The following is a 24548-nucleotide window of genomic DNA, read 5'->3' as shown; positions in this document are numbered from 1 at the left end:
TGTGTTATACCCTTCCTACATCTATCCCCGATTGTCTCCTTACTAGCCACCAGCTCTTGGGTCTAATCCCGCTTGCGCCCATACACTGTATACTGCATAGCTTTCCTCACTCGTCGCCGTAGCCTCTCCTACCTAACTACATGTCGCATACGCGTTACTCCGCCGCGATATGAACTGTCAATAGCTTCAATGTACCATCTTCCCCACAACTGGCCAGCGAGATCCCGTGTCCGTCTCGCTGCGCCTCTGCTGGTCGCCACGCTAGACAGTGGACGTGGTCAATGTGTGCCAGCCTATCGGAAGGCTGTCAAAGACGATCGACACTTTGAGTACGAGAGTGCGCACCTGTTCCCAATGGTCAATGCCTTTTTCCACTGAGCAGGTTTGTCTCGTGGAGATGTGTATATCTGGATCTCGCCAGATTCGAGGCCGATCGCCAACGTCCGTCTGTGAATGTCCTCAGCGAGTGCAAATCTTCACAGAGGCAGAGGTAAGTAACGCGTACCTTGTAGTCTCCTGGTCCCCCGGCGCCGGTGCGAACGCGACTGCGGTCGCCGCCGCGTCCACCGCGATCGTCGCTACCGCCGTCCACTTATGATCACCCGCTTCAACCTGTCGCCACACCTTGACGGTCTTGTCGCGCGACGCTGTCGCGAACGCGTCCCCCTCCGGCGCCCACGCGCAGTCCCAGACGATCCGCCCGTGTGCGCGCTCCGCAGCGACGGGTACGTACCCTTCCCCCAGCTCGCCGTCATCGCGAGCGAAGAGCCTCCACGTGCGGTCGCGCGAGACGGTGAGTACGAGCGCGTCGTCGGGGCTGAACGCGACGCGCGTAACGGTCAGCGAGTGCCCTGCAAGCGGCGCGCCGACGGGCCGCCAGGTGCGTGCATCGTACGCGCGCACGACGGCATGCTCGGGCGCAGTTGCGCGGCAGGCGGTCGCGACGAGCGAGCGCGCGGTCGAGACGGCGAGCGTAATCGACTGCCGTTGAATGAGTGCAGTGAGTAGGAGGGGCTTGAGGGAAGGGGGCGTATCAGCACACCTCATAGCCGTGTCCGAAGACCTTCTCGGTCTCGGGCCAGAGCGTTGCTGCGGCAAGCTCGCCTTCAAATGGCCGTCGGCGCGTCCGTGCGGGGTCGCCCTCGGGGTGCACCTCTGCCACCGCACTCACTAATTGTCAATACGTCAGGCTATCAGAAACACCTCACAAGCAGAATAAGAGAGTGCACGTACTGTCCGTCAGCGCCTTGTTCGACAGTCCGAGGGGAGGAAGTGCCGCCGCGCGGGGCCGCTCGCCTTCCGCCCCGAAGTCGGCGACACCGAGGTTGCGCGCAGCGTCGACGAACTCTCGCGGGGCCTCGAAGACGCGCGCGACCTTCTCGTCCGCAACGCTTACCAGCTCGAGCGGACCCACGAACGCCGCGCCGACGAGGTCGTACCCGTGCACCTGCGGCCGTCCAAGCTCGTGCCACGCCCTCTCGCTACCGTTTGCTTCCTCTTCCTCGTCCCTGTTCGAGATTTCTCGTGTGCGGACGGACGCATGGACGCGCGTCGTCTGGTCCACGCCCGAGGACACGAGCAGCTCCCCACCTGGGCTCCACGCGACGCTCCGCACAGCACCTCGGTGGCCCGTGAGCGCGGCGACCTCCTCCCACTCCTCCAGGGCGACCACCGCCCCGGTTGCGGCGCTGCTCCCAGGCCCGCTCCCGCTTTCGTTCTCCCCCCCTATTTCAACGGCAGTCGAAGGACTAGAGGCGCGTGCCCACCGCCGCCAGCCGCCATTCCACCCCACGCGAGCGCGGTGCGGCCCCGTGCGGCCCAGAGCCCGCCGACGAAGCCGCCGAGCCGCTGTCCGCCGACGTCGCCGAACCGCTGGCGGTTGATCCAGAGCGTCGCGGCGCCATCGTCGCCGGCGAGCACCGTCGAGGGAGACCACAGGATGAGGGAGGAGTCGGTCGAGGTCGAGAGCAACGTCGGGGAGGTGGATGCGCCTTGCACGGGGCGCCAGGCGAGCGAGGTCACGCCGGCTTCGTGCCCGACGAGGAGCGCGTCAAAGGTGACGGAGAAGAGCTGTGGGCTGAAGGAAGGGGGTTGGATGAGGGTGGAGACTACTGAGCATGCGGAACGGATACACACACCTTTCTGATGAGGACTTGACAGTCAGAACGTGCCGTTTGAGAGATATCTGCCGGCCTCCGTCGTCGGCGTCCTGCAGGTCTACAAGCGAGGCTTCGAACGCATCGAGCAGTTCGTCCGTTGCATCCCCGCCAGTGTCTGTCTGGAGCGCCGACGCACCCAGCGCCCCACGAGCAAACGCCTCAATGTTCCACAGGCGGATAGTGCTGTCCTGCGAGCCAGATGCGAGGACGAGCGGGTTGCCCTCACTCTCGGGCGGCTTGAATGCGAGGCATTTTACCCAGTCTTCGTGACCCGGTAGGACCGCGGCCGGTACGAACTGCACCTACACGAGCGTATGATCAGACAGTTCTCCTTTAATTGAATAAAGAAACCAACACACATTATCGTCCGCACGCGTATAAAGATGCACATTCCGGTCAGTGCACCCGACCGCGAGGAGCGCGCCTGTGTGCATCCAGGAGTGAGTAGGGGCACTGCGCTTCGCAGCCCGGATCGTGCCTGAGGCTCACACTGTGTGCCGGGAAGGCTGCCCAGCGCGACAGAAAGCGGAAAGCCCTTCCTCATCCGGATAGTCTGTGCCTCGCGGGGTGCGCCTTGTTTGTCTGCTGCGTCCGGCATGGTCCACAGTTTGACGGACCCGTCCGACGAGCCGGTCGCGGCGCATCCAGCGCCGACCGCGAGCGTCGCCACGCCGCTTGTGTGTGCCTGTACGAATACGCTTTTTAGTGTTGCGTCTGCCTGGAGCCGGAATTAGTTAGGGTGTGAGCGAGTGGTTAAGCAGAATGTGAGGACGCGCCTCCTTCAGTTGGGTAGTGGAGAAGCCGTGCCACAGCCGCAGCACACCCTTGTCGTCTGCACTGACGATAAGCGCATCGCTCGCGAACTTGATGCACGTCACGAGGCCGTCGTGGCCGGGCAGGGTGTCGTGTACGCCGTGGTCGCGTGGGTCCTGCGGAAGAAAAAAGAGACAGAAAAGTGGGTCAGCGAGTCAAGGCAGGAACATTATCATTGCTTACGGAGGAGTTCCAAAGAGATATAAATCTGCCAGAGCCTAATGCTACGAGACCAGCACTGGAGATGTCGGCGGCCTGGGCAAATCTGTTCGCGGAAGTGGAAACATAGATGAGCTCCGCGTAGGACATCTCGAGAAAATATCAGGTGGCTATATGGTTTTTTTGTCTCCAGTGCCTTTTTAAATGCGACTGTTTTGTTTTGGCGTCAAGCCGGGAGATTGGCTTGAGGTGCGGTGGGGGCAGGAGGCAAGTTGCGATGATTCAATTTGATCGAGATCGTGCAACAAGATAGACGCTCGGCGTTTCGTACGCCGCCTCACTTGCGCTCACGCTGGCTACATGGTTTCCCTAGAAACCCTAGGAAACAGCCTGAAATCGTAATACCGGGGAAAGAAGCCGTCTGGAACTGTTCAAAAAGTTGCGTACGGTTTCGTATGGTTGGGGTAGGTTTCAAGCAGTTTCGTGCGGTTTGGAAGGGTAAGACACTGAATTGCTATATATGGCACACTCCACAACATATGACTGCTCCGCGCGTCCGTACCTCCCCCTCGTCCGGGGCCAGTGTCCGCTCGGCTGCCTGAGTGCCCACGTCCGCCCCACAGCGCGTGCGCAACTGTGAGCCTCCTCTGGTGGCACGCTGTCCCCTCCGGTGCGAGACGTTTGCGTTAGTGTATCTAGTAGCTGCAGCTCGAGCCCGACTATCTGAGGACGTCGGCACCGTCGTCAAGAAGTGCTGTGCAAGGACGCACCCAGCGCTAGCCTCGCCCGCTCACGAGGGCTTCCACTCGGCCAGCCAACCCGCGATGGACGCAAGCCCGGCCTTCTGGACGCTGATCACGGTCGCGTCCGCGGCGCCGTTGGCGGTGGAGAGGTCGGAGCAGTGGAAGCCGTCCGAGATCGCGATCGGCTGGCCGGGCGTGCTCTCGAAGTGCGTGCCCTCGGCGGACTTGCCACGGGTCACCTGCGTGCGCGCGGGCGGGAGGGGAGGGGGGTCAGCCACGTGCGAAATGGGGCGCAGGGAACGGGGGAGACGCACGGTGACCGTTGGCGAAGAAGAGGTTCTGGGTGGTCGTGAACCAGCCGTCATACGCCTTGTTCGTCGCGTCGACGTTGGGCACGGGTAGGTCGCCGAGGCTCTTGAACTGATCGGGGAACATGTACGTGCACTGGCGCTCGTCGTACAGCGGCTGGATGAGGCGAGAGGCGAGCGTGGGCGTGCCCTTCGGCGCGCCTTCCGCGAGGAGACCGACTTCGTTGCAGACGATCCAAAACCAGGACCGGCCGGCGTTGTCGATCGAGGTGTCGGTCCAGTACTCCTGCGTAGGGTCGTAAGAGCCGAGGCAGGAACTGAGCGAGGACGTGTGTTAGGGGTGCGTGAATCGACCGTGGGACACAAATGCTCATACGACGTCCGAGTCACCGCAGACTAGACAAAATAGGTCATGAGCGCGGGGAGAAAGCGACAGAGCAGAGAAGACGTACGCTTCAAGTAGTACTCATTCACCCAGAACGAGCTCCAAGCCTTGAGCGCGTTGCTGAGGCCCCAGCCCTTGGCACTCGCGCTCTTGCTTGACTTCGAGCGGGTCGCAAAACTGAAAGAAAGTTCCGTAGCCGGCGGTGGGAGAGAGACTGCCAATCCCAGAGGTTGTTGCGGACTGTCCTCGCGTTCAACTATGGGTGGGCAGGGCAAACGCTCATTGTGAAAGGTTACGTACGGGAACCAGCAGCATCGTCGAGGTGGGGCGCGAGCGCCGTCATGTTGAACATGGCGAGGAGGGTATTGATCGACTCTTGGTTCTTGGAAGTGAAGACGCTGTCGATGTGGGCAATAACCGCCTGCACGTCGGCCGAGCAGTTCGTCGCCATGCCCTCCCGGATGGGCGTGAAATAGCCATAGAAGTCACTAGACTTCAGGCGTCAGCACACTTGCAGCCCCAGCGCCGTGAGAGACGCCAACGCGCGTAATGCTCTCCGAGACAGCAGAAGACGCGTAGCCCGCCTGGAAGAGGCCGGGTTTGCTGCGAAGCGGCGCATGGATTCAGTCCGGTCTCCGCCCGAATCTCCGAGGATTCCACTCACTTGGTCATCATGAAGCTCGTGAGCGCACCTGAGTAGCTGGCGCCAATACGGACCCAGGGAGCCTGGCCGGGCTTGACGTTCGCGCCGTCCGGCTGGGGGAGGACGACATTTTTGGCGAAGTAATCGAGGTCGTCAATCGCCTGTTGGATCGTGTGCACCTGGAGGCTCTTCACCGAGAGGTCGGGGTACGGGTTCGAGAGCCCGTAGAAACGGTGCTCGAGCACGATCGCGGCGCCGCTCTGAGCCTGCGCGATCTGGTCGTTGAGGGTGTTGTTGGTGAGGTAGCCGGTGTACGCTGCAACGCGAGGATGTGGTGGTCAGTACGGCGGGGGTGGGGAGGAGGCGGCGCGGCGCTCTGCGCCAGCCGTGCGGTAAAAGGAGAGGCGGGAGAAGCAAAGACTCACGAGCCGCGTTCGCTTCGCCGGGGGTGAAGAGCACGATGGGCCACCTGCGACACATCACATGCGACTCAGCGCTCGTCGTCGAGGCGCCGACGATAATGACGAAGACGCACCCGTCTCGTAGAGCTCGTACGTGTGCCAGTAGCGCTGCTGGAACGTGCCCAGGCTCGGGTTGTTGTGGTCGATGAGCTGGTCGAAGTAGTACGTCGTGTTGTACGGCGGGAGCGTCGTCCCGTTCCGGCTGGTCACCGGGGCGGAGGCGGCCTCGATTCGACCACGGGCGCGGTCGGGCGCGGGGGCATGTTCGCATGGATGCGGCCGTCGGAGCGTTTCGCGATCTTCGCGGCTGCGCCCTCAAGCGCGGCGGCGACGAGGAGCGCGACAGTCGCGAGCTTATGGAGAGAGAGGAAGACCATGACTGAGGGTCGCGTGCGGGGCGTGCTGCTCGGCGGTGATGGCGTTGGCGGTGGTGCGACCTCGGTGGTGGGCGGCGGAGAGCAACAAGAGGCTTGGAGGGACGTATCGCAATTTTATACCAGGCGGGAAGCGCGGAGGCGGGTGGTGACCTCAGCCGACTTCTGACCTATGTACATCCTGACCTGGCGGTCCCGAGGTATTTTGGTACCGCAGTGGATGCGCCATGTGGAGAGATGCGCCATCCTGGGTCTTGCCAGCTGACTCAACAATATTTACGACTGTGTTTACAATTTGGTGGGCGTGTCAAGTGGGCTGCCTGGGATGTCGTCGAGAGCGATGTCAGTGCAATGCATAACAGAAGGACATGGAAGGTCGTTCCAGCGCCCGCGTCTATCATGTTTGAAAACAACCTACGACCTCGACGAGTAGTAGACAGTATCGGATCGGTAAAGAACGTACATGGAAGGATTCGTTCAGCCAGCAGGTCCGCGCTTCCCTCTGCAGCAGAGACTGGACCGGAGCTGGTACGGGGAGTAGATAGGGTAGTTGCGACAAGGCGTCCAAACGGGGCGAGTCACCACTCACTGCGCGCCGCACAGTTCATGCACAGGCAGAACGATCGAATGCGGGTCAGCGCTGAGCGCCACCTGCGTCCGTGTCGCCAGTTGCCGCGGGCGGGCTGCACTGGGAAGCGCAGGATAAGCCTCGCGCTGACAGCCTGCGTGGTCGGGTCAAGAATAGGCTCCAGCGGCTGCTTCGTCTGCGGTGAACTGGCACCACACAACGTTCGTCCCAACCGGTCTGCTCTGGCACAAGAGAATACATGAGTCGAAATTAATCCGCGGGGGCAATGGATAGGACGGCGTATTGCCCAAAGCTACAGTCAGAGATAAATAGTACACGCAACACACCAGTCTGGCACTTGGCCTCCGACCTTTTGGGCTCTCTAAAACCCCCGGCCCCGTCCTCTGCATACTCTGCGCTTCAGAGCAGATCGGCGCCTTGAAAACGTGCAAAGACTCACCTCCCTCGAGCACGGTACGGCGTATATCCATGCGACCCTCCCCGGAATCCGCCCCTGTACCCGCCCCGGTATCCTCCTCGTCCTCGTCCGCGCGTGTATCCCGGAATGTTCGTCCGTTTTGGCGTGACCTAACGGCCATATCAGCCTCGCCTGCGATCGGTATCCACACCCGCCCCCCACTCACCTTGATCAAACGGCCACGGAAGAGTGAGTTGTCCATCGCAAGTGCTGCGTCCACATGCTCCGGTTCGGCGAACTCGACGTACGCGTACCTACACCGCACCCCTATTATTGCACAGCGCACGGCGAGGAAGTCGCACACATACCCTTTTGGATGCCCCGTGAACTTGTCGCAGAGAATGGTGACCCGATTGATGGTCCCGCATGCCTGGAAGTGCTGCTGAATCTCCTCCGGTGTCGCCGCATAGTCCACCTGTCGAGCCACCGCCCAGTCAGTATCCCTCGGAGTCGCGCAGCGCATATGACGACCACACACGCACGTTGCCCACGTACACGCTCCGCCCGTCCGACGCCGCCTTTTCCTCCTCCGTCTCCATTGGCGTTCCCTCACTACCCGCCGCGCTCTGCTCCGCCTTCTCCGCCGCCGCCTGCAGCTCACGAAGCTTCTTCGCCTCGCGCTCCATCTCTTCCACACGCTGCTTCATGAGCAGGATTTCCTACGCGGTTCAAGGCGTCAGTAAAACGACGCATTGACAAAGGGAAGCGTTGTCGGCGTACGGAGTCCTCCTCCTCGCCATTGTCTAGGATGGCGTCAGTCATTTCATTTGTGGGTGCAGTGGCAGCGACGTCTGCCATGGTGGTGGGGCGGTGGGTGTGAAGAGGGGATGGAATGGATGAAGGAGAAAGCGAAGTTGTGCTGGGCGAGACCAGACTCGGTCTGACGTTACACTCGCCGCGTCTCTCTCAAACTTTCGGGCGCTAAACGTGACGGGGTTTGCATGTCGGAAAAACCAAATCGGCCTCGCGAGGCCTCGCGAGGGATTCCGGACTGATCGGTGTTGCGAGGCCTCGCGAGCCAGGCTAATTAGCTCGCAATGTGATTACCGCCGTGACAGCCCCTTGCAAGAGCCGCGCGCCAGCTTGCAATCAATGGTGTCACGCTCGCGACAGCCAAGCGGAGATCGCAATAGAAGCAGGTCCCATTGCAATTTCCAAGCGGAGATTGAAAAGAGGCAACACGCGATGCAAAAGAAGGGATTACGGACAGTTTTAGCTTCCTTCAATTTCTTCTACCTTCTAGTGGTTCCTTCTATGAGGGATTATTAAGTCTTCACTTCTTATTATTGATGGATGGTATTGTTGATTATTGACTCTTTCTAAACACACTACAATTGGTACTCCTGAGCTGGTACTAATACTCTACTAATACTCTCCAACTACAAACTATTGCATAGTAATTGTGCTACTACATGATTAGTATGGTGACTACACTGAGCAGAAATGACTCACGGTGTGGGAATCGAACTCGCGACTGCACGTCATTGAAGAGCGGAGATCTATCGAGGCGTGAAAAACCATTAGTCCATAGGTCTGTTATGAGCACTCTAACATACATTTATATAGCACATTGTTTTAGCACGCTTCTGCAAGGCTACCATCACCTGGCAGCATCCAGTGCCGCCCGGTTAACTAGCATGAGCCCAATAATCTGCAACTGTCTATCAAGTCAATTTTGCCCGCATCAAGCGACCAGTACCAGAACGTCAGTGTGTGCACGTGGGGCACGCTCTCGGCTGAGCAAACCTAAGCTACCACCACCAGCTCGTTGCGAGAGCGGGTGTTTGCTGTGGTGGGAAAATGTGAACAACCGGCCGCGCCATTCCCATGTGCGCGCGCCCCTCCTCCACGTCGGCGACGACCTTGAGCTCTAGGTCGGGGTGCTCGACCAGCCGGTACGGCTGTGGCCAGTCTGCGTACCGCGCGAGCACCTTCCCAGTCCCCGCGTTCACGAGGCGCGCCGCAGCAACAACACCGCGGTTCGGGTCGACCACTTGCGTACGTGCCAGGCTAATCCCCGGCACGCGCAGCTCAAGGAACTTGGTGGTCTGGTTCAGGAGCAGCATGGCGTCGAGTGTGTGGGTAGCTGTCCAGTCGGATGATTTAGGTGTTGTACATGTGCCTGCGGCTCCAGTCAGCAGTGGACCCGTGCAGGAGACGCGATTGAGCTGAGCTCCACACCAACTTGAGAGGGCTGCACATCCCGTTAGCACTCGTCGGACGCAGGAACGCGAAAGAAAGGAACTTACGTTCGTGATGTTGGGAGTCTGAAGCGTCAAGTGAACACCCCCGCGGGATCATTGCTCGGCAGGTCGAGCGTCTCGATCTTGACCCCGCCCTTCAGGCCGTTTGGCATGCCCTTGAGCGTCACCTTCTTCTTGCCCAGCGGCCCCAGCCCGATTCCTGGCACCGAGATGCCAATCGCAGCCGCTGTGCCCCTTCCGTGAGCTCTTTGCGCGCCCAAACCTCCAACGGCGACACGCACCCGACAGGTTGCTCCCCGAGATCACCCACTCGAACTCCTCCGTCAGCATCATTTTCGCGAGGTCCGCAACTGCGAACGTCGCGTCGAAGCTCGCACCGACACCACCCACCACGTTCACGTCCGGCATCTTGATGCTCCCCAGCGCCTTGTCGTTCTGGACAATGGTGAGACCCTCGGGGAACGCGATCTTTGCGTCGACTGCACGATACGGTCGCCAAATGAGAACGGATCAGAGGGGCGACGAGGGCGGGGACATACATGATCCGGCGTTGGAGTTCTCCTGCATGTCCTTGATCACCACCATCTCGATCCCGAGCACGGAGCCGGACACGATGTTCTGCACGATCGGCTGCGTGAGCATGGGCACTCGCGTCCGTCTTGATCGTCACGTTCGGCTGCGTGTAAGAGAGCATGGTCGGGTAGTCCCTGATTGTGACGCCCGTGGTGAGCGCGACCTCCGCGGCGAGCTTCGTGAAGTTTGAACGCCTTGTCGACGAAGGGAGTTCTAAGTTCTTGCAATATTCGGTCAGCCTCCGAGGGCAGGAAAACGTGGACGGGAGTGCGTATGTGAAGATGTTGTCCCTCTTGGTGTCGACCGCCTGCTTCGACCCACCGAGCGTGACAATCCGGTCGAGGGGTGCTGTGTCCTTGCCCGCCTGCGTTGCAAGCGGCTTCGTGACTGTGAGGAGACTCTGCGGGACCATGTTGAGGTTGAGGTTGAGTGCAGGCGAGGTCGTCGTCGACTTGCCTGCGGATGAGAAGGCGACGGTGTCATCGATGGTCCTATGGGAAATGCCCTGGAAGGTGACGTTGGACGAGGTGTGTGATCTCGAGCGCGGCGGTGAACGGGTTCGCAAGCGAGACGGTCGTGTGCGAGACGTTGTTCTCCCCGGTCGTGGACAGCACTAGCGTCGGAAGGCTGACGTCAGCGTAAGAATGTTCGCCACCCGCGATGTGGCGTACCTTGCAAGGACGCAGAGTTCAGCAGATTTGAGGAGAGCGCAGGAAGCGTGGCGTTGATGTTCAGGCTCTCGAACGCGGCGAGGAGTGATTCGAATTTCGTGCTTCGCAACCTGGACGTTGGTGCCAGGACCAGGTGCTCCCAACGAACTGGCTCAACATCTCGAGACCTTGCAGTGAGTCGTTCGGCCACCCAATGGCGGCGTCAGCGTCGCGGGGCCTTCCAATTAAAATGTTCGTCCTCACCGTGAAGTTTCCCTGCACGCTCAACGAGTTGTTGCCCATCTCAAGCGTCGAGTTCAAAAGCAGTGTCGTGCCCATCACCGCGCCGTCGCGCAGCAGTTTCAGGCTCATCGTGTCTGTGGCAAGCTGCAGGTTCGACGTGTTGAAGATGTCCACTGCCGGTCTCTCGTCGTCAGTCCCGGGTGTCTATCCTCCAGAGAGAGAGAGAGAGAGAGAGAGAAACGCACCGTCGATGCTCAAGTGGATGGCCTCCGCTGACCCGCCGAGGACGTCTCAATATCAACCCTGAACCCGAACGGCAGCTCCATCCGCGCCTGCACCGTGCGCGAGTTCGTCACCTCGCTCTCCTGTGTGAAGTCCAGCGCGAGGTCCCCGATCTCGATCGCCCCTGGGGCCTTGAACGGGACGTGCAGCTGCAGCGCGCTGAGCCCCGCGCTGAGCCAGTCCACTGGGCTGCTCTTCTCCCATTGTCCCAGCCTTGGCATCTCCATCCATGTTAGGCCCACGACAGTCGTATTGCGGGACGCATGTGCGGCGGCCTCCATCGACACAGCAGGCTGGGGTGGCGGAGGTCGAGGAGGGGCAGGTACGCGCAGCGCAGGGAGTGGTTTTGGGGTTGGGTGGGTCGCCTGGACTAAGAAGGGTGATGGTGCGGACTAGAGGGACCGAGGGGCGCAAAAGGAAAGGACAGGGTCGTGGCTAGCAGCAGCACAAATGAGTGTTAGTAGCCGAACGAACGAGACGGAAATACCACCCAGTGTGAGGGACTCATCCCGCATGTTCCGTAGGCTCGCTGGGGACCCTGGGCTGCAGCACGGGGCAGACGTGTCGGGACTCGGAGGGCACGTCGGGGTGGACACGTCGGAATCTGGCTGGAGGGCGGCGCAACTTGGACGCGTCAGGAACCGTCAGAGGGCGCGTTGTGGGGGGTCACAAGTGGGAGTCGTGACCAAGCCACAGGCGCACTCGATCGACGCTCACCCACCACAGCTGGCGGGGCGGGGCGTGGGCGTCAGACTGGCGAGCGAGGGACGTAAGTTGACGGCCACGACAATGAAAGATAGCACGTACGATGATCACGATGAATCCCCTCAATGAGGTCGGCACGATCTTCTTCAAGAGCTGCACTTGTCATGCATGATCGTTCGTGGTTCTTGATCCCCCTTGGAGCGTACTTCTTGCCACATATCGAGCACGGGAGGCAAGAGTCAAGGCCCAAGGGGAGCGCGAGGGCGACCTCTCCCGCGCGATGACATAAGCTAGTCGAGGTGCTAAACACACCATCCTGAGCGAGGGCGAATGGAGAGAACGCACCGACTCCAAAGTATATGGAATGGTATAATACAGCAGAGGAAAGAGGGGGAGCCGAGAGCTATCGCAACGGCATCCAGATCTCGCGATATCATCGCAAGATCTGCCGGCCGTCTCGCAACGAGCCGCAAGACGCTCAAAGGGTTGCGATGCTGCTGTCACGTCACGGGAGGCGTTGCAATCTAATCACAAAGCGGCTACGAGAATCTCGGCTCGCAAGGCCGATTTGAATTTTCCGACACATGTGACACGCGCGTCATGTCACATTAATACGCGGTTGTGGCGCAACGAATTTATAACTGTACCACTGCTGGCTGTAGTATATGAACTTCACCAAGAGCGTCGAGGGAATATCGTCTACGCAAAAAGCCGTCACGGGTCTATTGGGTGTTATTAATATTTGAATAGTCTAACACCTGCATGACGACCTAAGCCCAGGCTAAAGACGCCTGAGTTAAGAGAGAATACCACGTCGGCGCAGGTTCAAGTGGCTTGCGCAAATTGTTTGAAGGGCCATCAGCATGAAGGGGTTTTCGGAAGACCGGTGCCGCGCCTGTTCAAGTGTCAGCATTGTGAGAGTCCTAGAACACTAAGGGCCATGGGAAACGGCGAAGCGAACGCCCCGACCGCGGCGGAGTGAACACGTCGGCCACAGTGGCGAGCGAGCGCATTGAACATTAGGTCCGTGCTTTGACAAGCCCAAGAACGTTATTAAAGTCGCGGGACTGGTCCACCGGCATTGCATGCCATTCTTCTGTGCACCAACGAATCACGTTACATACATAAAGTGTCTTAGCAAAATCTCGGATGGCAAAGAAATACCCATGTTGTGCTACTCATACGTGAGCTTACTATAGGCAGCCTGAGGCCTCCTAGGGATTCCAATGCTAAGCGCCAAGCTCGCCGAAGGATGAGGTTAGGCGCCAGCTCACCGCGCTCACTTGACCCTGGCACTCGCTCGACGCGCCCCCGCCACCGCGCTCTCCTCGCGCCCACGCCTCGCTCATCTTTCCCTCGCGCGGTGGCAGCATCAGCGCTGCGTTAGCTTGGGGGCCACTATGAACGTCAGCCAGCTCCAACCCTCGCCGTCTACCGACCTGCAAAGGATCTCCCGCGAGGCTGTCAGCAAGGATGCCGATGTTCGTCCCATGCACATCTATGCGCTCTTTCGCAGCTCACATCCTGCTTTCACAGTCCTTTCTTGCTCTGAGGATGGTCAACAAGCGTTCTCGCTTGCGCATCTCGCCTCAATCTCTCAACGTTGACCTCCTTCCTTCCAAGGGCCACCTCTTCGCCATCTCCAATACTTCGGGTTGGTTCTCTGCCGCAATTACGAGTTCAGACGGCTCGCATGGTCCGTCGGTCACCTCTTCGTATGTTTTTCTTCCTGACTTTGTGCAGCTATCGCTCTCTCTCCTCTCGCCGAATTGCGCTCCGCCCTCGCATCCAGCTCTTCCACCGAGCCTTCCTCCACCTTCACTCCCCGCCATATAGTCCCGCTCTCCGCCCTCCCCACGTAGTCGTGTTCACACAGGACGATTCTAAACTTTTGGTCGCATGCACCACCGGCCAATCCACGTCTTCGACTCACAGGCCCTTTTCCAATCCTCCTCCACCTCTCCCAGCACACATTCCCCTCGTCCAGCGGACGACCGGTGCGGGATATCCTGCCAAACCCCGGAACTCCGGCCCAAGTCGCTTTCTTGCGTGAGCCCTACGATGAAATCTCCGTCGAAGTCTTCGACCTCCAAACGATGTCGTCCATTGGTGGCTGGCGCGCCGGCAGTTCGCCGCACACCATTCCGGTCTCAGGTTCGTACACATCATGCACTGTGTTCTTCCTGTTCTGATTTTCGCATAGCATCGTGGTCACCCAAAGGGACGCAGATCGCGATTGGTCTCCAGAGCGGGGACATCGTCACGTACAGTCCCTCCGACACAACCGCTCCCAAGCTCTCGGTGCCCTGTCCGCCAGCGGCCAGCGGCCAATCCGTCATCACCACCACATGGCTTTCGAATACCGAGTTTCACGGCATATACGTGCCAGCCGGTCCGCTTGACCCTCAAGTCGAGCAGACACACTACATTCTCTCGCTCGATAGCAAGGCCAAACCACCGGGGATGTCAAGCTCAGCACTCCATACTTCAATTATCCTGGTTTACGTCCTCCTGGATCACTGTCCATCGTGCTACGCGGCTGGGACCCCTCCAGATACATGCTGTTTATAGGGGACAGCACTTCCTCAGACATCGGCCTCATAGGCAGTGTGCCGGACCCCAGCTCGTCCCAGCTAGAGTCGTGGTGCAACCTTGCTCTCGAGGAAGACTCAACGCCGTCCGTGCCACTGGACGCAGACTCGAACGACACCATACCGATCGGTCTGGGCCTGGACCTCACGGCAACTGAACCGTTCAGTCATACCGGCCCATCCGGTGAGACATCCGACGTCCCTCCACCGCCCATCATGTACCTCTACGCCAGCGACGGGACATTGACCGGCTGGCACATCATCCAGACGCAAGGAGTCCCGTACCCTGGCATGGGCGGCGCAGGCTCGTCCGCTTCCACCACCACCTCCCCTACCGTTGTCGCTTCGCAGGTGGCCTCGCCCACGCCGCAGGCAACGGCTTTTGGTACGACGGCCTCTGTTCCTGGTAGTGCTTTTAGCGGGAGTCCCTCCGCCTTCGGGGGAGCGTTTGGTAAAGCACCCGCCGCCTCTACTGGCGCATTTGGTATGACGCCCTCTTCCCCTTCTGGGGGTGCATTCGGCACAACATCCTCTACTGCCGGGGGCGCCTTTGGAACAAGTGGCTTCTCGAACACTCAATCTGCGTTCGGCAACCTCTCCACTTCCACCAACGCCTTCAAAAGCTTGAGTGCGGGGTTCGGCGCTTTCTCTACGCCATCAAACCCTACTCCTGTTAGTTCTCCCTTCGCCGCTCCTCCCACCACTTCCCCGGCCCTTTCGCGGTTCGGCATGACTTCCTTCAGCAACCCATCTACGACGCCAGATGGAAAGTCTGGAACTTCCGTCTTTGGAACATCTTCTACACCCTCTGTTTTCGGACAATCGGCGTTTGGGCAGTCAGCGTTCGCGAAGCCCACGTCGACACCCACCACGACTCCCCCGTCAACGTCCGCATTTTCAGCATTTGCGGGGAGTGGCGGTGGCTCCTTCGGCGCCGCCGTCGCGGGTTCGTCTTCCGGGAAGAGTTTCGGTGATATGCTTCGCCAGAAGGGTGAAGATGAGAATAAGGACCCCAAACCTGCCACCTCCGTGTTCGGGGCGCAGCCGTCTACCCCCTCATCTTTGGGTCAAGCAACATCTGCGTTCGGGACTCCAGTGACTCCGTCGGCATTCGGGACTCCGGCCACTCCGGCCACTCCGGCCACTCCCTCACCTTTCGGATCGTCAACGAGTCCATCAGCATTGGCGTCGACGACACCGCCTGCGTTCGGACAATCTCCGATGGGAACTCCTACGACACCGTCATCTGTGTTCGGGAAGAGCTCCTTTGGCACGCCAGTCAACACCTCGGCCTTCGGGCAACCTTCACTCGGAACGACACCCACGAAGTCACTGGACATCGAGGAGCCGACAACATCGACGACACCCAGTACGGCTCCGGCAGGCTCTGGTTTTTCTGCGTTTGCTGGGACCGGCAGCTCCTTTGGGGGTGCAGCTGCGGGCTCATCGAACAAGGGCTTCAGCGAGTTGTTGCGGCAGAAGAGTGACGAGAGCCCGGCAGAGGCGAAACCTAGCTCGAGCCCGTTCGGTGCATCGTCCACGCCCTCTATCTTCGGAAAGTCGATGTTGGGGACATCGCAGACGTCTTCAGTGTTCGGGAACTCGTCATCAGTGACGCCAGAAACCTCAGCTTTCGGCAATTTATCACTGGGAACTCCGGCATCATCTTCATCCTCCAGCAACACGCCTTCCTCCGTCTTTGGTACGACGAGTTTCGGCACGACGAGCTTCGGTAAGCCGGATGCCTCAGTGTTTGGCAAGTCGGCGTTCGGTGCACCAGCAAACACCTCTGTGTTCGGGAAGACCACGTTTGCAGTGACGCCTTCATTGGCTGAAAATACTTCGTCGACGCCTAGCTCCACTCCTGCTACCGGGGCATTCTCTGCGTTCGCTGGCTCCAGCAGTCCCTTTGGAGCCGTTGCAGCCGCCAGCTCTTCGAGCAACGGCTTTAGTGCATTGCTTCGCCAGAAGGAGGGGGCAGTAGTAGTCAGGACTCATCTGAGTCTCAGGCGAAAGGACTCAGCCATACCGCGGAGGCTTGGAAGAAGCCGGTTTCAGCATTCGCCGGGCTGTCAACCACGGCGAGTACGTCTGCTCAGAACGGTAAGCGACCTATACTGTGTTTGTGGTTTGATGTTTACACGTCTACCGCAGACGAAGCGGAAGGAGAGGAGGAGAACGAAGACGACGACGACGAGGCAGACACAACCTTCCGGGACGACGACAGCGACGATGGGATCGATGCGTTCTTGAAGTCGGATGAGGAAGATATCGGCACAGACGAAGAGGACGCTCATTCAGATGTCGACGGCGCTGAGGAAGAAGAGCTTGACACAACCGAGGAGTACCCAACCCCCGAGTCGACGACGGCAAAGCAGCCCATTCCCAAGATTGAGGCCCCTCCAACTCCTACCGAAGGCGATTTCTTCAACTTTTCAAAGGCGGAGAAGGATCTCACAGAACTCGCAGGGCCATCAAAGCCAGCACGCGCAGTCAGTACCACGCCCCCGGGGTCTCCCGTCCCACCTCCCACCTCTTCATCTTCCTCAGGGAAGCCCTCTGCTGTGCCTCTCGATCGCGCGGCGTCTGCTCCACCAGCCACGTCGTCGTCAGCAGGGCTTCTAGGCGTCGGACGACAGTCCACGCGCCCGGCACGTAGCTCCCCTCTGGCCAGTCGTCCTATCAGCAACCCAGAAGACGAAGACGAAGAGGACGAAGACCCGGTTCCTTCTCCCTCTTTCAAGAAGGCCCGCTCTGCCTCCCCAGCCATTGCGACGACCCCCGCCCCTACCGCACGACCTAAAACCCCACCTGGGATCTTCGGTGCTCCGGCTTCCCTGCCGAAGGCCACCCCTTTCTCGCTCACACCCCCGTCCACCGCTCCAGTCGCTGCGGCCTCACCGAAGCCTGTGGCATCGTCTTCGTCGGGACCCGGAACGTCTATCTTCGGTACCCCTAAGATTCCAGCACCAGTTTTCGCGTCTCCCACAACCCCAGCTGGTGGCGTGACTGGCGTGGCTAATCCCCCTACACCCACGTCGGCTGGCGGTCCGTTTGGGGTGGCGAAACCGCCTCCTACCGCACCAGCTGGAGGCCTGTTTGCACTAAAGCCTCCTACCACCGCGCCAGCTGGCAGTATCTTTGCATCGAAATCTACTGCTACTGCCGGGCCCTCGACACCAGCTACCTCGGTGTTCGGTGGGGCCAGCCTGTTTGGAGCGCTTCCAGCGTCGACCTCGGCGCAGACGCCTGCGCCGGCATCGGTCAAGACACCGATCTTTGGTGGGCTGGCAAGTCCCGGTGATTCACCAAAGCCTTCCCCCTTTGGTACCCCGCCACCAACAAAACCGCCCGTTGCTGCTCCGCCCGCCACACCGAAAACGCAAGATTCTGCGCCGCTCTCTGCGCCTCAGCCAACTCCCCCCAAGCCGGCGCAAGATCTCGGGGCCGAATTCACAAACCTGTATGAGAGCTTCACGAGAGAGCTCGTGGGGGTGCGTAAATATTCCCGAGTTCTTTGCCATTTTGGTTTACCTCGTACTCTCCAGCTCAAGGCATTGGGTGCTCATGCGGCGTCTCTGACCACCTCGATGAACGGACCTAGCATCCGCCCCAAGAGCAGCCAAGATCTTACTGATGCGTCTAAGTGGGCAATGGGCGACTTGTCGCAGTTCAAGCAAATCATGCAGGAAGTTGAGCGAGACCTGGTGGCCTGGGAGGCTGCGCACGCGACTTGCATCTCGGGTCTGCGAGAGCTGGAGAGCGAGATGATGAAAGGTATGTGCCCTGGCTTTAGCAACACGCCGGTTACTCATTGGTGGAACAGCGGACATGCGCCACGAGGAGGCTGAGCGGTTCAGCAGGGCTTCGAGCGATGCGAACTTCGCGCGGATGTTGAAGACCAGGGCGCTGAACCCCGACCACCTGGAGACTCAGTCGAAGCTCAGACGGGATATACGCGTACGTCTGCGTGTGGGAATTTTCGACGCGATTGTTGACTCTTATTGTCTGATCAGACCATGCGAGGGCGGGTACAACAGCTCGAGGAGTACATTCAGGTGTCCAAGAAGAAGCTGAACAGCCTCAAGACCGGCAAACCGACTCTGAAGCCACCCACCCTCGACACGATCAACCGGACCTACCGAAATATCGACATAGCCATAGACCAAGAAGAGACCGAGGTTTCCGAGCTCGTCAACCGCGTCGCCGTGCTCGAGTTGGGCGCCGAGCCTCTGTCCGGCCTGCACCGCTCTACCTCGTCTCGCGACAAACGGCTGCCAGACCGCGGCTCGCGCGTCGGCCGGGAGGTGACGCCCAACATCGCGGCGTCGACCGCGGCGGCCCTCAACGCCGAGCGCAGCGCGCAGAAGCTCAAGAAGGTCCTCCTCGCCGCCCGCGCGAAGCCGCTGCTCAACACGACGGCCGTCGACGCGATGCCGCTCAAGCGCGACAAGGCCAAGCGGCGCGCGCCGATGCTCGGCGCCGAGTCCGGCGCGGACGTCAGCGCCGCGTTCTTCGCAGGGCTCGGCGCCGGCGCGTGGGGCCCGCTACCGCCGTTCGAGCCCGAGTTCGAGCCGGCGGGGGCGCAGCCGGCGACAGGCCTCGCCTCGCGCAACCGCAAGCAGCCGCGGCACGCGAAGCCCATCCAGACGAGCGGGCCGAAGCCGCCGCCGCCGCCACCGCCGTCGGGGTTCAGCTGGGGACCGGTGCCGGTGGTCCAGCCGAAGACGACGATCTCGGTGTTCACGGAGCTGAGCGCGAACAGGAAGGGGAAGGCGAAAGCGGAGGACCCGGACGGGCTGGGAGGTTCGTGGGTCGCGGACGGGTTTGAGAAGTGATGCGCGCGAAGGATTGCCGCAGTGGTATACGCTGTCTGTCACCTTGTTCATTTGATTCTCGTAGGGTTGTACACACAAACTTGTATGATTGTATACCCTCGCGTCTGGTCTACACAGGCGCATGACTTGCCATTTCAATCTCGCTGTTTTGTTGGAGCTAGACTACCGAGAAAGACAGCTTAGTACACCGACAAAACGCGGTCAAGTGACCTAAATGCGAGTTGTTTCCACTTGTGGCTGACGCGTGGCGTAGCATCAATGCCGACGCGTCGACTCTGTCTCCTTCCACGAGTCACGACTATCATCTTGTGTACCCACCTCCCCGCTCTTGGCAGGGTAAACCAGCGACGGATGAGCGTAGAGGTCATCATGTGGATTGGAGGTGGCATGGTCTCCGAAGAATCTGCGCGAAAGTGAGTGCCCTCGTCGCGGACGTGATCTGAAGCTTGCGCATGCAGAGAGGATCTCGCGAACACAAGGAAGCCGCTCCCTACCTCCTCAAGGCGATGGAAGATCCCCACAATCTCGACGCCGTGGTTTCCGTCGCGGTTATCAAGCCCACCACGCAAGCTGGCCTCAATCCCCAGGCTGGAGGAAGGCGCACTAGTCTGAGCCAAGTATATGAACCGTCCTCTTCGCACGTAATCTCGTCTAACGCTATTGTCGAACGTCTCAGGACGCGCAGATCTGCTCCGTCGATTGGGCCCGACCTGCTTGAACGGCGACGGCGAAGCGGTCGGGCTCTTCTGGGGGCTCTTCGTCTAGACGCGCGCGTGCTGCAGGCGATCGTTCGGCTCTCGTTATCGCAAGACGACACGCGCGTGGGTCCCCGCCGGCCACACTGCGAGCCTGGTCTCGGCCTCGCGCAAATTTGCTCATCGTTCTCGTTCTCTCGCTAGGAACACGATCGCGGGGATGCTGCGTCCCTGCTCGGGCGATGACATCTAGACGAAGGAGGGCGCGCCAATGGGGCGCTTGGCCATAGGCAGCACCTCGCGTGGTTTGACTCGAAGTGTGGGCATTCGTCAAGGCCAGCGACAAGCCGCCCTCAGCGGCGACGACGATGAGAGAGGAGTGGATCCGCCGCCTCGCACCCCACTGGAGTCCGGTGGCTTCTCTGCGGATCCGGCTCTGAGGCGACGGTGAGCTCGCGCGTCAGCACCTCCTCATGGCAACGTCGGACTCCATCGCACGTGCTCTCCAAGATCCTCGGGAAGGGCGATCAGGCGAGTGAGTGCCCGAGCGGACGTCTGCCATTCATTATTCGCGTGGCCTCGAATGCACGCGAAGCGGGGACTTCGCCATCACGAAGCTGACGATGGTCTCTGTTGTGCAGAGCTGCTCAGCAACGTCCCGCGCGAGACACGACCAGCTCTGGCTCACCGGGACCTCTGGATGGGCCTCGACGTCTGGGCCTGGGCTGACGGCAACGCCTTGGCGAAGATGGCGGCGCTCAAGGTCTGCGCGAGATGTGAAAGCGTCCGGGTCCTCCTTCAAACGCTACGGGTGCAAGCGGGTGGTGTGCTGTGGGTCGGCATGTCAGAAGGAAGACTGGAAGGTGGGTTCATTCACTCGCCTCAGCGCTTGCGTTCACGCCTTCGTCACCGCCGCAAACGATGACGTAGGTGCCACCCAGTGCGGAAAAGAAAGATCAAGTCACCTGTCGCGGGATGGCCGCGGGTGGACCTCGGCGGACTTCTCTTCCCAAGGGACCATGCACTACGACATTCCACACCGCCTGCAGACCTGGCAGCGCCGAGGTGCGGGACCGGCGGGCGCGCAAGGTCGGCGGCTCGCGGCAGAGAACGTTCAGGCCTCGGAAGAAGCACAGCGGCGGGTGGGTTCGCGAAGACGGCGGAGTGCCCGCAGTGGCAGTCTTCGCGCGCGATAGGGCGCGAACCGGGCTGTGTCTGAACTCTGCCCGTCGATCGGGCGAAGGCCACAGACCAACCTCGCGCGCCCCTCCCACGCTCCCGCCGCGGGCGAGCGCCGAGCAGTGACCCGCGCGCGGATGCCCCTGCGCCGATCCCTCCCTATCGCGCTCTCCGACGCGGGGGCACGGAGCGCCCTGGCTTGACTCCTACGGCGGAAGACACGGACGGTGCGCGCTCGACGAGACTGGGGACCGGTGGGTGGGCAACCTGCGCGAGCCGCTCAGCGGTCCTGCAGGGTCCTCTCGCGCCGCCGCACGCGCATCGCGCATCGCGCGCGAATCTGCTGCCTATCTGCTGCCCATCCGCGCCATGTTCTCTACCGGGCGGTACATCCTCGTAGAATACCGCGCCGGACGCGCCCCTCGCCCCTCGCCACTCTCGATCCCCGCAATCGCACATCCTCCCTCGCCCTTCCGCGCCCGCGCTGGGCCCGTATGTATCCCGCGGTCGCCCTTCTCCAACTCCGCTCCCGCCTGGACCCGCTGCGTTCTCGACGTTGTCCATCCACATAGTGCTGCGTTAGTGCGCCGAGACGGCTAGGCCATATGAAGCCCGGGCTGCCCCACGCCCGCCCGCGGCCTGCCCTCCTTCTCTGCTTCCGCCGGCGTGAGATGGCGGATCTGGGGTACGTCCGCACGCATCACCGCTCGCACGGCTGCCCGTTCGTTCGCCTTGTCTCTCTCCAGCCCGCGTTCCTATCCGCGTCCGCGTCCAGCGGGCCCTGGACGAACGAACGACCGTCCGTCCGACGCGCGTCGCGCGCGTCCGGACCCGGCCTCGACCGCGGTCGCCAGGGCCTGCCGTGTGCCGCAGCGAGCTGCTCGATCGAACCGCGCGCTCTGCGCCGGGCGAGTCAGACTGCGCGAGCCGCGACGAGCCCGCGCGTCGTCCGGCCTTGGGACCCTGAGTCCGCCCGTCCGAAGAGCACACCCCGGTCTGCTCCCACACCAGCCATGGGGGCCCCTGAAAACGCTGCCTCGCGCCCGGCAGGCCCAGGCCCTGGGTGACGGGGCTCGCGGAAGCAGGCGCTGCTCCGCTAGCCTCGCTGCGGCGCGTCAGCGGGCCTCTCGAGACTCGCGCGCGGAACGGCAGAGAACAGAAGCGTCCACGGATTTCCCGTGCGCGCGTTCTCGATCACAGAGCGCGAGGGGGCTCGCGGCTCGCAGCTTGCAGCTACACCGTTCTTTGCGCGCAGCCACGCCCGTGCGTCGCGACTCGCGACCCGTGCCCACTCCGAGCCTCCGAGCGCCCCCTCCCTTCCGTCTTCCGTTCCGTCTCCGAGCCCCGCGCCCGCGCCCCGCGTTCCGAGGCCCGAACTCCGTCTCCGTGACCCGTCGTTCCGTCGCGCAGGTCCCGGCTGGGGTCTGTCGTCCTCCGTCCGGCGCGGTCAGAACTGCACACGTCGGTCGTATGTACGCACCACTGTCCGACACCGACTCTTAGATTCGGCGGTAAGAGAGAGGGAGAGGGATCCAACGCAGTCCGCGCCGGCCCCGGCACGACTGGGCACCTGCTGCTCAGTTCGCCGCGCGCACCCAGGGCGAGATGATCGATCTTCCCCGGCCGCGTAAGGCAACCGTGCGGACGAGCGAGCGAGCGATACGCACCGAGGACGCGGCGCCACGGCGCAGACAGGGCTAGCTAGGGCGTCTCAGACTCTGGTCTGCGCTGCCTGGTTCGCGGCCCGCGCCGCATCCGCAGAATCTGTCGCGATCGCGAGCGGGGCAGCGTCGACGAGCACCCGCACGTATCTCCGTCGCCATCTCCGAGGCCTGCGCCGAGGCGCGGACGAGACGAGACGAGGCGAGACGAGGCGAGACGAATGCACGGCAGGGCCATCGATGACCGGTCCTTGCGCATGCGTCGTATCGCGTCGAAGCGCGTCGGCGGGCTCGCGGGAGCTGGCGATTGCGCGAGGACAGGTGCGGGACGACGTCGGTGCGGAACGGAACGCGTCCACGCCCGGCGTGCGCGTGTCCCGTCGCGCGTTGATGCTCGGCCGGCTTCACGGCCTCATGATCCACCAGTCTCCGGCTGGTGAACCGGTGACGATTGCAACGCGCATGGAGGGCGGGCGTGGGCCGACGCCTGCAATCTGGCCGGCGTATCTGGCGGTGCGCGGTAAGCAAGGTCGAACGTTTGAACGGTGAAATTTTGAACCGTCGACCTCGAGCCTGTTGCGTTCACCGCATCGAAGCGGCCCCCGATCGACAGCAGTTCCTCCGGCCGCGGCTTTCAAGCCGAGGGCGACGGCTGCAGACCTGCGCTCGCGGATCGCCAGCCTTAGAACGCGCAAGGTTCGAGGGAGCTTACTACTTACTACTTATTAACGACCGGCTTACACACGCGTCCGCCTGCGCTGCCGGCCGGAGAACCTAAGGACTTCTGCTCGAGCTTACTTGCAGCGGCTGCAGCGGCCACGCCGCACACCCGAACGCAACGCGGTGCCGCCCCGCTCCACGGCATCTAACCAGGCCCGCGCGCGAGTCTGCAAAGCAAACACAGGTGGAGCGGCTGAGAACGAGGGCAGAGCGCGCGGATCTCGTGCAGGGCTTCGGGTGCGGAGTGGGAGCATGTGGGCGCGCACTGCACAAGAAATACGGGGGGAGGACGATGGATTACGAAGGCGTTCTATGCGACAACAGACAGGGCGTGCGTGTACACGAGACGGGATATACGAGGCGTGCGGGATATATGGACATGGCTTCCAAAAATGTGCAGGGGAAACAGAGGGTGTGCATGGGCGAGGGAGGCGGACGGGCGGGCGCTCGGTGACGGACGGCAGAAGACGGCGGGGTGGATTAAGTTAACTAGCAGGGATATCTGAGATGCGGGGGTCTTCTCAGCGTAGAGTACGTACGAGGCGCGGGGCGTGCATGGGGCGAGGCAGAGCGAGTCAGAAATGCTGCGGTGGGTGAATCACAATCGTGACGGTGATGCAACAGCGGAATGCGATCCAGAACAGGGACTGTGAGAATGGTGGGGAAATGAGATAGCAGGACGGAAGCCGATACGCGTGCGAGGTGGGTAAGCAGAAAGCATGGTATGTGAGTACAGTAACGAAGAGCGGAATCGCAACGTTTTAACGCTGCTATAGTGAGGGAAATGTACGTTTTAGGGGATGATAGCAGTATGTCCGAAGAAAGGTCCGGGAGAGGATAAGTTATCAGAGGAGCGGCGAGCGGCACCATGCAATATGGCCGCGATGGGCGCGTGGCCCAAGGAGGTCGGGGATTATGGCGATGCGAACCATGGGCGGAGGGAGGAGGCATGGGGTCGGAGAGTACACGGCGTACTCGTGTTTTGGTTCACGAAAAGTCCTTGAGAGGAGAGGGGGATGGTCCAACCCGTCGGGTTCGAGCGCGACGCGGCGGTGGTGGCGAGGGAGCGAAAGAGCGTCGGGGTGGATGATCGGATAGCCAAGGAGGCCGGGCAGT

At 61.3% G+C, this 24548-nt stretch overlaps 4 protein-coding genes across 4 annotated transcripts; 1 reads left to right on the top strand and 3 right to left on the bottom strand.

The window, feature by feature from the left end:
- Positions 1-154: 154 nt before the first annotated feature.
- Positions 155-3281, bottom strand: BXZ73DRAFT_40737 (WD40 repeat-like protein; the record flags this gene model as incomplete). Its single annotated transcript, XM_048018637.1, has 10 exons — positions 155-293; positions 346-447; positions 506-981; positions 1043-1170; positions 1234-1657; positions 1750-2077; positions 2139-2455; positions 2519-2612; positions 2651-2877; positions 3156-3281. 10 exons carry the CDS (start codon positions 3279-3281, stop codon positions 155-157), a joined length of 2361 nt encoding a protein of 786 aa, XP_047881928.1.
- A 640-nt stretch (positions 3282-3921) lies between these two features.
- On the bottom strand, positions 3922-7889 carry BXZ73DRAFT_97158 (uncharacterized protein; the record flags this gene model as incomplete). Its single annotated transcript, XM_048027275.1, has 13 exons — positions 3922-4113; positions 4189-4213; positions 4242-4468; positions 4559-4578; positions 4635-4781; positions 4868-5060; positions 5110-5170; positions 5232-5526; positions 5746-5896; positions 7258-7345; positions 7400-7506; positions 7574-7750; positions 7812-7889. 13 exons carry the CDS (start codon positions 7887-7889, stop codon positions 3922-3924), a joined length of 1761 nt encoding a protein of 586 aa, XP_047881927.1.
- A 953-nt stretch (positions 7890-8842) lies between these two features.
- BXZ73DRAFT_74141 (uncharacterized protein) lies at positions 8843-11966 on the bottom strand (the record flags this gene model as incomplete). The annotated part of the gene is made up of 14 exons (XM_048021988.1): positions 8843-9213; positions 9273-9285; positions 9341-9358; positions 9379-9521; positions 9577-9774; positions 9835-9925; positions 9966-10324; positions 10386-10481; positions 10540-10649; positions 10688-10965; positions 11064-11408; positions 11761-11796; positions 11851-11901; positions 11955-11966. 14 exons carry the CDS (start codon positions 11964-11966, stop codon positions 8843-8845), a joined length of 2121 nt encoding a protein of 706 aa, XP_047881926.1.
- Positions 11967-17887: 5921 nt separating this feature from the next.
- Positions 17888-19177, top strand: BXZ73DRAFT_40095 (uncharacterized protein; the record flags this gene model as incomplete). Its single annotated transcript, XM_048018504.1, has 3 exons — positions 17888-18116; positions 18166-18299; positions 18356-19177. Coding segments are annotated over 3 exons (1185 nt in total), but the record flags the coding sequence as incomplete, so codon positions are not given.
- Between the last annotated feature and the right edge of the window lie 5371 nt (positions 19178-24548).

The sequence above is a fragment of the Epithele typhae genome (assembly GCF_022376455.1).
Source record: "Epithele typhae strain CBS 203.58 chromosome Unknown BXZ73scaffold_4, whole genome shotgun sequence".
Lineage (NCBI taxonomy): Eukaryota > Fungi > Basidiomycota > Agaricomycetes > Polyporales > Epitheliaceae > Epithele > Epithele typhae.
This window is presented reverse-complemented; position numbering and strand designations above follow the sequence as displayed.